At 49.8% G+C, this 13,775-nt stretch overlaps 1 protein-coding gene across 1 annotated transcript in view; it reads left to right on the top strand.

Annotated features, from left to right (window-relative positions):
* LOC124469170 (MAM domain-containing glycosylphosphatidylinositol anchor protein 2-like) overlaps positions 1-13,775 on the top strand; it is a 121,898-nt gene that overhangs the window by 52,021 nt on the left and 56,102 nt on the right. The window contains exons 4-6 of the mRNA XM_047022285.1: positions 7,454-7,650; positions 9,701-9,833; positions 9,959-10,228. Coding sequence (XP_046878241.1) covers positions 7,454-7,650; positions 9,701-9,833; positions 9,959-10,228 — 600 coding nt within the window. The remainder of the gene's footprint in view (positions 1-7,453; positions 7,651-9,700; positions 9,834-9,958; positions 10,229-13,775) is intronic.

Raw genomic sequence — 13,775 nt, 5'->3', positions numbered from 1 at the left:
GAATCTTAGTGTCTCTGAGGTTTGGAGCCTCACACACACTCCTAATCACTAGCATTAGTGCTGCGCTTTGCACATTTTCCTTGAGAGCATTCTAACCCAAATCATCTGGTTGCAACCTGCAGTATATGTACTGAAACTAGCCTGGTGCAACCAAAAGTCCACAATGTGAATTTATCTCTGTATTGTACAGTACGTTAAGTGCATCATGGAATTCAGACTTAAATCCTGCATTAGAAAGCACCATATTTTAGTGGTAAAAGGTCTGGTAGGTAAAAAAGCTAGTGGTTGTACAAAACTAGTGTACAGAGATATATTTTTACTGTTAGCCAGATGTAGAATTAGAATTTGCTTAGATTCAGTGTGAGCAATTTCAATATGCATGCATGCCATTTCAGAAATTCAACTCAAAGGAAGAGACAGTACAATTTCGAATTCACGGAACTACAAAAGATCACAATTTACACCAGCAGAACATATGACATTGGAGACCCACTCTACTCATTATTTGAGAATGGATTCCTAGTGAACCCCCCCCCCCCCCCCCCCCCCCCCCCCCCGAGTACGTATATTGGCATGTTGACTTGATTTAGACTGAGAAAGAACTTTCAGCTGAATGGACTTCTGTCTGTGGCGTTGTGTTCCAGACGTTAATAGGAGGCCCGTGGGGGGTGGTGGTGTGGTGCATTGGTTTGTGTCCTGTTTTCCAGGGAGATGAATGGGATGGGAGATGGGCAGAGGCAGACGCCTCTGTCTCTGGGAGACGATGAAGAGGAGATTCATTACACTCCCTCCCTGCTTTAGTGGGCATCATTACTTCCTCATCTCCATCACTGGTAGGAAGACCAGAGGGCGTCTGGCACCTGGCCCTCCATCCATCCATCTATCCATCACACACACACACTCTTTCTTTCCTTCACACACACTCACTAACTTTCTTGCTCCTTTACACACACACACACACACACACATCAGCACCACTGGTGTGCCCCTCCCAAAGAAAGCGAGATTGAAAAAGAGAACCCCCTGTCAGCGAGGCAGATGGAGGTACGGCAGCTGTACGGAACGCGTGATCCAGACGCCGCCTGCGCTCTCGGTTAGCGACAGTTACAACGCAGCCCAGGCCAAACTGCCGGATGCCTACCATGAAGGGACCTCATATTGGGTCAGAGGCAACACTGTGTTTGCTATGAAAATCATCCTCCTGGACCAGGGGTGTCTGACTAGAATACCTGTACTAGGATTGAAGGAAGTGAAATCCCAATGCTTATTCACAGCATTTGTATTGTACAGACTGCTTGGGCTTCTGTAATCCCTGATCCAGTGGGTGCTTTATGACTGGTTTTAAAGGAAACTAGTAGTGCCTGCATAACAACCCCAGCCACCCTGTCATGTTCCCAGCAAGGCGATGTTAACAGCGTGATTGCCCTCTAAATTCACTTACAGTGACGCAGGTGCGCTAAAACAGCGGCAGCATTAGCTGACGGTCCACTGACTACGCACTGCCTCAGTGCTGTAATTGTCAGTAATTACACGGAGCCAGGTCTGATGACAGTGGCCTGAGAAGAGGACATTTACATGACATTTAGACATTACATTTAGTCTTTTAGCAGACGCTCTTATCCAGAGCGACTTACAGTAAGTACAGGGACATTCCCCCGAGGCAAGTAAGGGGAAGTGCCTTGCCCAAGGACACAACGTCATTTTGCATTTACGCATGCTGAATATTGCATCAATTCATAGATTGAGGACGTTATTATTTACTTAAATAATTTGGATGTAATTAGTTAAGAGTATTCTGAATGTATTGAGTGTACAGTGTGTGGTGAGGTTAGGCAGACAGGAGACGCAGAGAATGGGATTGTGGGAGATTGAGAGAATGACGAGTGGAGATGCAGTGAGAAAGACAGACAGCTTTTCTATTTCTCCCCTTCCTACTGAGACCATGGTCTCTCAGGGTCAGAACTGGTTTGTGGAGATGCTGACTGCTGAGTGAATTATTCAGGTCCAGATACACAGCATAAGACAGCAGTGCCAAACACGTCTCTCCAGAAGGTCAGTACGAACCTCCAGCCACATGTTTCTCACTGCATCACAGCCCATCACAATCTTTCTCCTCTTTAGTTGTTTGTTACAGGCTTTGACAAACAATCACAAAATGGATTCCATGTGGCATGTGCCTTTGCGGATGGTGCCAGCAAGCATTATGTTTGTCAACGCTTTCGTTTAAATCAATCATGGAGACGTGCATCTGATGCTGAGGCTCTTGTTTTTGACTGAGTGCAGTACAGTCTCAAGCAGAATACACACACCTATCCTTTCACTCTCTGAGTTATCTCTACTTTCCTGACTGGTCTCTATATCACTAATACAGACATAGTCAGACACATGACCTTACAAAAGGCCAGAGTATTATTGCTTATCATTGTATTATTACCGCAGAGTTCATATCATTAAACAAAATATTTATTCTCATTTGTAAATCCTAGATGTAAACGCTGTTAATCAGTAAGGAAGCTAATTACATTTGTTGTTGACAATGGCACGTACAACATTGGCTAACATTCGGTTGCCAGGTATCTTGATGTGCACTAGCACGTGTTTCAGCACATTCAAACGTGCACTTAAGTAAAGGCTGCATACACAGCGTTAAAACACTGGACCCATTCTGAGTGAATCACAGTGGAAACACCATTGGCATTTCATCCAATAGCAAAATGCCAGTCACATAACGCCTCTGGGGCCTGGAGAAGGTCTCTTTTATGCTTTTATGGTTTTAGCACAGCCGTGCTTAATGCGAAAGTAGCTAGTGTGATCATCGTAAAAATGTACATCAATAATAGAACACCCGCCACGTGTATATTACCATAATTACTATCTACAAGAGCACTGCTCACATTTCCCATTTGCCTCATACAATGAGAGTCCATGTGAGGGTGTTCTCTCTATATGCAGAGAGGAAGTGCTACTCTTCCATAGTAGCACCTATCATAGCAGCAGCCATTACATACACATCCTCATTCCCCATTCTTCCCTCTCTCTTCTCTGTCTATCCTGGACAGCATTGAGAGTGGTGTGACACATAATTTACCGGGACCCATATCTCATGTCCCGGAGAATGATATTCAGTTTAGAGAGAGATATCTCTTTCACTCTGCCGCCATCATTGGAATGGTCTGTGAGGATGTATTTTTGCCCAGTCCCCTATGCGATCACGTTGCTCTATGGAGCCATAGCTGACACCAAATAGATAAAGCTAGTTATTACAGGAGTCTGTGGCTGAGAGCTACAAGATGGGGGTCAACAGCGCCCAGGGTGTGAGAGAAGAAGACGAAGGAAATGTCCCGACAGTAAATTACACGCCGGATGCAGGTATTCCATCAGGGATCTATGGAGAAGGGTTGGCAATGTATTTCAAGAATATAGCTTATTAACCTTGTGACCCGTGTAAATCTGAGAGCACAAAACTGCTTCATTCAGCAAATTGGAGGTGATGCTTCATCTTTATTACTGTGTGTCTGGTACACGTCCCTCTCTTTTATTATTTATTCTACAGTTAAGTACACTGTTTGGAAACAAAATCATTCATATCTAATACATCGACACCTAATATGTTCTGCTGAACTTACCAGTTCCACTTAAATACAATACTTTAATTTTCGACCTGCTGTTGACCAGGTGTTTAAAGGGTTAGACAAAGTCATCTCTATCCTCTCAAACTTACCTTGAAGAGACAATCTTGTTGTTGCTGGGGTAACAATTTCAACAGCCACTCTTAATGTCTAAAATCATCAATCTAAGCTATAGGAGAGACCTTGCTCCATGCTGCTGTGTCCAGAACACAAGTTCACCTCTCTCTGCTTGCAATTTATTAAAGGTGGTTGTGCTTGTGGAGTGGCTTTGAGATGCCAGTTCTGAAATAAAAGCCAGAGGCCCTGTTCCAGCACATTAGGGATGGCTTCCAGCTAATAGCTGCGCTTACTAATACCTCTTGTCTGAGTCTGTACCAGAATAGCTCCCCTTGCAATGACAGCCATCCTTCCCTTATAGGGAAGAATAGGGGGCATAGGCGTTGTATCCATCACCTCATTAACATCTGGATACAGGTGGCTTCCGCATTTTACAGACCCCCCCTTTCACCTACCATCACCCCTGCTAGTGCAGAATGAAAGTAAATAGCTTATCTATGGCACAATGGGACTATTTTTACTTGTGAGAGGAGAATCACAAGTGCCAGTCAGGTTGCTTGTGTGGCGTTGTAATCAAGCTGAGACAATGATTGGTGCCACAGTGCTGCAGGGAAATTAATTGTGGGCCTGTGACACTCAGAGCCAGCAACCCTGATGGGTGTTCTGTGCTCTCAACCAATGACAGCTGGAGATTAGACACAGGATGACAGACAGGCTGAGTTAGGCGCTGGATTAACATGCAGCGCCACCCCAGGAAGGTGTGTGTGTGTGCGTGCACCTGAGAGTGTGTGCGCGTGAGTGTGTGCGCGTGAGTGTGGGTGCGTGTGTGTCGATGAATGTGTGTGTGTGTGTGTGTGTGTGAGGGATCTAATTTAAGGAGGAATGGACATGAAAGGAAATGAGATCACATTTACGTTTGATGTGGAAATTAAACGTCTTATTTATTCTTCATCTCTCTTTCCTTTTATCACTCACAACCACCATTAACCAAACTCCTTACTAGTACCTATTTGTCAAACTAATATTTGGATTCTTTGTGGCTATTCAATTGGGAATATCAGCCTACAAAATGTTCTAGTTTTAAAACTCAAAATAAAAAAGGAAATGGAACAGTCATGACTACCGCTTGCATTACTATGATTGACTAAATCATTACTATGATAAACACCTGGCTCCTTTCTACTTGAACCTGGGCATGTAGTGCTGCCCAACACAGAGCAGGATACACACTCCCAAACACTCACCCTGAAGCTCTTAAGACAAGCTACTGGACGACTGCGGTTTGATCCCAGCCCAGCCCACACAGCTAGCGTAGTAGCGTACAGCATCACACTCTGTTTTGCTCGCCACCAGAGCCCCTCCCCCAGTGACTGGCGCGTCGTCACGGCTTGTGCACGTGACGCTCATGTGATCCATGGCGTGGAGGAGGAGCCTGGATGTGGTTCGTAGGGGGGGAGGGGGACGGACGCATAGGTTAGCTCTCTGGAGCGTTTCACTGTACGTTTACTGGCCCGTGACCTCGTAGATATGTAATTAAAAACCCAACAGCTCCAGAGTGAGGGCCAGCGCGGGCCCTGGCCTCTCCCAGCCCTGGGAGCTAAGCTTCACAGTCAGCTGGGCGTGACTTCGGGAGGTAATTGCACAAGAGCGACACACATGCGACACCTTGGCCCGGGGAAGACTTACGACTGAGGTAGAATTTGGTTTGAAATTCATCAAATTTTAATCCTCTGCGTACATTTCCATATTTCCATATTTATCTCTTGGGGCAGCCAGCACACACACTCTCTGTCTTCATACATTTTTTGCTATAAATAGGTCAGGGGCACTCCCTTCACAGATCATTGTATAATTACGCAAATCACAAACACACACAAACACACACAGGGCACACAGTTAATCTCTCTGTTTGTCTCTCTCTGTCTCTCTCTGTCTCTCTCTGTCTCTCTCTGTCTTTCTCTCCTTTTCTCTCTCCCTCTCTCTTTCTCTTTCCCTCTCTCTTTCTCTCTCCTTTTTCTTTCCTTTTCTCTCTCCGTCTATATCTCTCTCTCTTTCTCTCTCTCCTCTTTACTCTGCCACCACACAAACTGTCCCGTTGACAACTCCAATCAGGACCTTCATTCAAAGACATGGGCTACGTCATGGCACCCTCTGTGATTCATTCAGTATCTGTCACACCGGCTAAATGAACCATGGGCTAAACAGCCAGACGAGTAGCTTTGGAAGTGCTCAAGATAACATCCAGGATTCATACGCTGTGCTCCTCTCCTCCTCCATAATGAATCAGTGTATTTATTTAGAGCAATTCGCTTGGCCAAAATGGCTCCACTCAACTGCTCTCTGTTGTGGCCCTGGTGCCCCCTCTGCATGGGCCTGGCTCTCCCAGAGGTAATTGCTCTTACCTGGGCCACTGTAATGGATTCGGGATGAAGTATTGACCGCTGCTGGATTTTGATTAAGGGGCTTCAGGGCTGAACATGTCTTAATAAAACTAAGGAATCAGCATTTGGCCCTCCGCTTCCTGACTGTGGCCTGAGCCGCATGCAACCCAGGGGACAAGCACGGCAGCTGGGTACAGCTGGGCTTGAATCTAACCATTAACATTTCCAACTGGCTCAAATAGTTTCCTTCCTTAACTGTGTAATAGGGGGACCCATCCCCCCTCCCCCCCCCAATACAAAAAAAACCACGGTTCTGTATTTGAGACCTGTTATTTTCTGTCTCGCTAATTCACTCGCTCCCTGAGTCGAGCTTGTTCTCGCTCTTGTGGCGTACGTAAAAGGTCAACCTTAATTGTTCTGGGTTCTGGCGTTGAGGTTGACTTGCGTTGACTTGGCTTATCTGCTTCTTTAAATGGCCTTTTTCGCTTTGCCTTGAGATCTGATTGCATCTTGAAGACAGATGAAAGCCCCTTTACTTCCCTGAGTGTGCAAATGGCAGTCGTTTAAGCTTGGAGTATTAGCGAACTCAAAGACACCACAGTTATGATGAACACCATTTGCCAAGGCTTAAAGTAAGATGATTAACTTTGAAGCCATTTAATCAACTGCGGGCACCCTTCTCAAATAGCCAACTGTCAGTAGCAGAATCAAACTTCCCTAAGAAGTGTTGGGAGACGGACAGAGAAACAGAGTATCATTTCACTGAGTCCCTCGTGGGTTCAGAGGCCAACCAAATATTATGCTAGGGAGGGATGAGCATCAGCTAAGTGTTTGCGAAGGAGATCAGTGATTCTTTGCGGACTCCGCTTCAGTCTACCAGGACACTCACTCTGAAGGCAAGGCATGGTGGCTCATTGATTAGAAAAGTCAATGTGCCCTTGAGCTATGTGTGTGTGTGTGTGTACAGGGAACCTGTGGGTGTGTTGGTGTGTGTGTGTGTACAGGGAACCTGTGGGTGTGTTGGTGTGTGTGTGTGTGTGTTTGGGTGGGTGAAAGCACCGATGATTGGTGCTACTGCCCAGTGTTCTTCGGACTCAGGCTGTCATCAGCCTGTGTCCACACATCGATACCAGGATGTCTGACCCCCCCTGACCTTCACTCCCTGCTCCTGGCAGACAGATTACATTTGTGTTAAACATGGTTATCATCGATAAAACAAATCTCACGTCGATCTACATATCGGTAATAATGCAACTGCTCGTAACTATGTTTAAAGGTTTAGGTCTATCTCCAAGCTGCATGATAATGCATTATTGATTCATGATCTGATCAATATTCATACTGTTTGTGTGTCTGTGTGTGTGTGTGTGTGTGTGCGCGCCTCAGACCTGGACGACCCCGTGGTGACGGTGCACCAGAGCATCGGCGAGGCCAAGGAGCAGTTCTACTACGAGCGGACCGTGTTCCTGCGCTGCGTGGCCAACTCCAACCCTCCCGTCCGCTACAGCTGGCACCGCGGCCGCGACGTGCTGTCCCAGGGCTCCGACAAGGGAGTGGAGATCTACGAGCCCTTCTTTACACAGGTAACACCGAGGGGGTGGGTCGTACACCGAGCGTACACCCCTACGCAGGCGTCGCCATGGCGACGGGTGGGCGAGTGTACGATGAACCACACACATACACACACACAACACACACAGGCAAGAGTTGAGATCCATCAATCTCTGCTTCACAAAGAGGGGGGGGGGGGGGGGGGGGGGGGGGGCTGGCCAACCAGGTCCTACTGTCTTTCTCCTGCTTCCGAGAATGACAGGTTGGAATGCGCAGGTTCAGATAACTGATATTGACAGACGGGGAGGAAGACAAGGGAGGGGGTAGAGAGGAGGAGAAAGGAGGAGAAGAGACCAAGAGGGAGAGAAGGTCGAGGAAAGAGAGGAGGAGGCAGTCTGATGGACAGGCTAGCAACTGAAGGTAGTTGTGTGTGTGTGTGTGTGTTTTCGCGCTTGTGTCTCTGTGTGTGTTCTACAAAGGGTAAGAGCAAGGGAGTAGGAGGAGAGAGGGAGAGAAAGGGAGACGTGGAGCATGGCGAGGGGGAGATGGAGGGGGGGTCTCTGATAGAGTGGGAGAACAGGACCCGTGGAGGCGTCCCACCTGAGTCATCCCCCTGCCTCGGCCCACCTGATGTGCTCGTGAGCAGACAGCCCCAATGAAACACCCGCCTGGCATTTCACACCCAGCATGGGGATCCGGCCTGTAATTAGCCTAGCGGCTAAACCCTTTCAATCAGGGGCCCCTGTCTCTCCTCCTCTCTCCTCTTCCTCCACTCCTTCCTCTTTGCTCTTCCTCCGATGGCGCTCCCCCGTGGAGAGCTGGAGCGAGGGGGAGAGACTGGGGGAGAGGTTGGATGGCTCTGCGGTCGTTTTCACGATGCTGAATGCCAGATTAGGGTGGTTTTGGCTGGCCGGGTGCAGAGAAAAGGGATGTTGTTTACTTTGCGTTTGGAAGCAGGCTCTAGGACCCTGCAGGCAGGCCTTGAGCAGGTCACGTTTGAAAGCTTTGCTGGTGGAGAAGACGTGATCTGCCCACACAGTTGTGTGTGTGTGTGTGTCCTCAGTCCTGACCCATGCCGGGCTCTGATATCAGCCCGAGACAGTGAGGTGATGGAGAGTCAGGGCAGCGAGGCAGCGAGGCCGAGGCAGGGACCCTTTCTACTCCTAATCTAATACAATTACATCTCCCCCATGCAAGACGGTGATCAGTGGGAGAGAAAAAAGAGATGAGCGATTGCAGTTGTGAGGACTGCCACAGCGCCGGCTGAGTCATGTCCTTATCTGGCCCCCCGTACCCCCGGCCCCCCGAACCCCCTCCCTGGAAGAGCAGGGCAGATCAGAGACTCCCATCAGAGGCACGGGGGCTTTGGGAGGAGCCGATGTCTGCTCTGGCACGCTGATGTCGAACGCACCCAGGAAGAGAGAGCCCCCCTCTCTGGAGGGAGGGAGGGAGGGAGGGAGGGAGGGAGGGAGGGAGGGAGGGAGGGAGGGAGGGAGGGAGGGAGGGAGGGAGGGAGGGAGGGAGGGAGGGAGGGAGGGAGGGAGGGAGGGGCTGGACACAGTCTAAACAGCACAGCGGTTCGGCCAGACAGAAAATTGAAGTGTGAAAATCCCTCTGATGATTTGTTTTGATGTGTTTGTAATTCCAAGTCAAAGTCAAGTTCATGGACTCTGGGTTGCTTTCAAATGTGTTTACATATGCTACCACACTTCTAATCCATCATCATCAGGTTCTCCTTAGAAATTCATGATGTAAAGCGGTCCTGTGAGGATGCAGGCTACAAAATAATGTTTATCTACACTTACATTGGTATATTTTTACTAATCCTTTTTCAGCAAGCTGTTGTTCAAAACATTTCTGTCAAGTGAAGTGCACATAAAAAACTAAAACACAAATTTGAAGCAAAACTGAAAGGCTCTCATGTAAATGCAAAATAATTACAAACAAAACTGGAGATCTTCATCGAATGTGTCTGTTACTTGGGGACGAGGCTTAATCAATGTTCACTGACACCCGCGGATGTGATGTTGTCTTGCACACATTTTCACACGAGTGTTATTCTGTTTTTGCTCTGAGCTGCAGGGGGAGACGAAGATCCTAAAGTTGAAGAACCTCCGTCCTCAGGACTACGCCAACTACAGCTGCATCGCCTCCGTCAGGAACGTGTGTGGCATTCCTGACCGGAGCGTCATCTTCAAACTCACCAACAAGACAGGTTGGACACGGTCACCTTTACAACTCACAGATGACAGATTAGGATGACAGGAAGGTCAAATGTTTGAAGATTAAAGGCCCTCTGTCTAGCCCGGTCTGTGTGCTCTACTCCCCCCCCCCCTCCAGCCTCCCCCTCCATCAAGCTGCTGGTGGAGGACCCCATCGTGGTGAACCCGGGCCAGACGGTGTCCTTGGTGTGCATCACCACGGGCGGGGAGCCGGGGCCCGCGCTCAGCTGGCACGGCAGCTCTGACGGCCTGCCGGACAAGAGCGTCCTGAAGGGCGGCACGCTCACCCTGCCCGCCGTCACCTCCGACGACGCCGGCGTCTACAGCTGCGTCGCCAGCAACAACGTGGGGAACCCGGCCAAGAAATCCACCACCATCGTGGTCCGAGGTGAGGGGGGGGGGGGGAAAGAGGGGGGAGTGGGGGAGAGGTGGCGGTAGGAGGGAGAGGGGGAGGGTGGAGGAGAGAGGGGGGAGAGGGGGAGGGGGGGAGGGGGAGGGGGAGGGGAAAGGGGGAGGGTGGCGAGGTGGAGGTGGAGGTGGAGAGAGAGGGGGGAGGGAGGGGAAGGTGAAGGGGAAAGGGGGAGTCGAGGGGGGGAGGTGGGGGAGAGGAGGAGGGGGGATGAGAGAGCGATGGAGAAGAGGAGACGTGAAGAAGGGGAGAGGTGGACAGAGGGAGAGGTGAAAAGGGGAGATGCTGCGAAGGAGAGTAGAATAGCTGAGCACAGACAGCACAATAAAGCCTACTGGGTCCCCAGCAATCTCTACTAGAGAGAATGTGAGACGCGAGTTCCATTAAAGAACAGAGAAGAGCCTTCCAATGTGGGATTCACGTTTCAGCACTCAAAGCCTGCGTCACGCTGTAAACACAGACAGCGTTGGGATGTTTGCTCTCACAGTAGATGGTCAAGGGCAATACTGGAGGCAAACAAGGGTGAAACTACTCATTAAAACACTTATTAAAGGGCCAATTACAGCAGTTAGTACAGTTAAACCAGAGCCACTGGAGGCTTCAAGGCTATGTGCTACAGTAAGCAGGAACGGCCCTTCCCTTAGAGATGCATGACACATCCAGCACTGTACAGCTCTATGCCCTTCTCAGACAGCCTGCGGTGACAAACACTGCGGACTGTGTCACATAGCAGCACATAATCCAGATTGCGTGAGGGTGTGCGAGAGAATGTTTGTCTGTAACGCCCTGGTAGATTGGGGCTGAGATAAGGGGAAGGCATCTCTGCATTTTGACAAGCACTTAATACGGTGACTTTAGAATCTCGGAGATCGACAGCTGGTGGAGGTTTGCATTTTCTCTGTGTACTTGTAAAAATGTTTGTGTGTACTTGTCATACAGTGTTTGTTTAGGTTTATGTGGTTTTGTTTGTGACTTGTGTGTCGTTCTTCTTGAAGACTGTGTACGGGAGTTTTTTCCTTTTTCAAAGTGTGTGTGCGTGTGTGAGCGAGTACGTTGTTCTTGTTAAAGAGTGTGTGTGTGTGTGTTAGTCTTCATCCCACTTGTAGTCCTTGAGAAGCCCTCTCAGGGTAGAGCTGCCAGCGAGGTCTGTGTGTGTGGATCCACAGATCTCTCCTTAGCAGATGGTGGCTTCTCTGGTCGATCTGGCCCCCTCCACCAGCCTGCCTTTCAGAGCTGGGTCATCCTGCCGTCAGCGCAGCGTGCTGCTGGCTCGCCTCGGAGACACACACACACACACACACACCATCCTTTTCATGGATTGAAGCACGCGGACACACGTCTGAAAATGCAGGTCAATTTCCTGTGCTTTCAGCGCGGTCCGTGGGCAGGTCGCGTGGCCATGTTTGGCAAGGCGCTTCTGTCACAGGACGGGCGCACACAATGAGCACAAGCTCACGAGCGCACAGCGCCACGCGCACTGCGGTCGGGCTCCTTTTGACTTTCATAACTGAGGTAGTTTGCTCAGTGTGTGTGTGTGTGCAGGTGGGGGGGGGGGGTTGAATCGAGAGACATCCCTCTCAGAGATGAATGGTGTGTTGAGATGGAAGATAAGAACAGTGGTGAAATGAACAGTCTGCTGGTGTTTATTTCCACATAGCCACGTGTGTCTGCAGTAGTTTATAACACGTCCCTACCTCCCTTCCCCTTTTACACTTATCTTGAAAAACCTAAGTTTTGCTGCTCTATGATGTGGGGGAAATGAGTGGTACTGCTATCAAAGATTCAGAATCAAACAACATTCTGCTGTCGTTGTCTGCTCCGACTATTCCACCAGGAGTTCCTGACGATTTCAGTCTTTACAAATGAGACATCAGCCATAGATGCGCGCACACACACACACACCCACACACACCCACACACACACACACACCCACACACACACACACACACACATACACACACACCCACACACACACACACACATCACCTCACCCGCGTTACAACACGGTTAGGGGGCTCTCCGTTATTTATAGGGGAGCAGAAATGCAATTGGATTTATTACGAGCTCCTGCTGTTGTTATTTTGGTTGGTTTGCTGCAGAGAAAACAAAGCCTTCATGACGTGACTTGTAAAAAGCTGGCACCCGGCATGTAAATCAACATGTGAATGGGTCTGATCGAATTAGCTCTGGAATAAATCGTGGGCAGCAGCCACATGCATTTCCATTTTATAAATGGCGAATGCCGAGGACGGGTGGCCAAATCTGGCAGGCGGACTGGAGGCTTGGGTGACAGGCCTCCGTCTGGATTGCCTGTGTGGTAATGTGTGTGCGCGGGGGTGTTTGTGTGAGTGTGCGTGCGTAATTCCCTCAGCCCGCGGCCGGGGCTAGAAATGTAATTAAAATGCCAGGTCAGTCGCAAGGTCGTTCACGGCATCAAAAGACCTGTCACTTGTTGGCGTCATTGGGCACGCGCGAGCGTCAACGTGTCGGTGTGTGGCGGAAGTGAAAGAGTTTGTGTGCGGTGCGATGATAACAGGGGCCGTGGAGCTGCTTGGGGTTCGGTGTGGGAGGTAAGGTGCTAGATTTTTTGAGAGGTGAAGGGGATGATGGGGTTGGGGAGGGTTGGGGGGGGGTTGGGGATGAGGTGAGTGTTCCGTGGAAGGTGTGAGGAGGGGAGGGGATGTGGAGGGCGAGGGAGGGGTAGCTAGACCGGGTCGTGCTAATGTCGGACGTCCCCCGTGAGTTTCACCTTGAGAGGAGGCCGGTTCAGAGGACCATCTGGACAGGAGTGGAGCTAAGCTCCACATGCTGGTCCACACCGAGGGAGAGTCCACAGAGCACAGTCTGGACACACAGACTGACTGACAGACAGATGAACAGACATACAGGCAGGCAGGCAGGCGGGCGGGCAGGCTGACTGGCAGGAGGTCTGAGGTTACACTAATGTCCTTGGGAGATGAAAGGAACGCAGATGCAGGTAGATAGGTGGGCAGTGAGAAGCGAGGTGAGAAGCGAGGTGAGAAGCGAGGTGCGAGAGAGAGATGAGCGTTCTGCAAGTCAGACAACGGAGTGAAGAGAGGTCAAAGACATTCGATTTTAGTTGGCTGTGTCTTTATCGGTCTGTGCCATGGTCTGGGTTGTGTGTGTTTGTGTGTGTGGAGGGGGGGGTGCTGCATGTTTGTGTGTGTGTGTGGCGGGGGGGGTGATGCGTGTGTGTGTGTGTGGAGGGGGGGTGATGTGTGTGTGGAGGGGGGGGATGTGTGTGTGTGTGTGTGGAGGGGGGGCGATGTGTGTGTGTGTGGAGGGGGGGGATGTGTGTGTGTATGGAGGGGGGGGGGTGATGTGTGTGTGTGTGTGCTCTGTTCAGAATCTCCCTTGAGGAGGTATGGTAATCCTGTTGAGTGACACTGAGGGCCTTTTAGAGTACACAGCCTCAACTGGCTCTTTGCATGATTATCTAGGCGTTTGGTCAGCGCATTATTCTAGCATGCTATTAAAGCATGCTCTGCACAGCACTAGCACTCA

Source organism: Hypomesus transpacificus, chromosome 6, assembly GCF_021917145.1.
Source record: "Hypomesus transpacificus isolate Combined female chromosome 6, fHypTra1, whole genome shotgun sequence".
Lineage (NCBI taxonomy): Eukaryota > Metazoa > Chordata > Actinopteri > Osmeriformes > Osmeridae > Hypomesus > Hypomesus transpacificus.
Note: the sequence above shows the minus strand (reverse complement) of the source record. Positions and strands in the feature narration are given on the sequence as shown.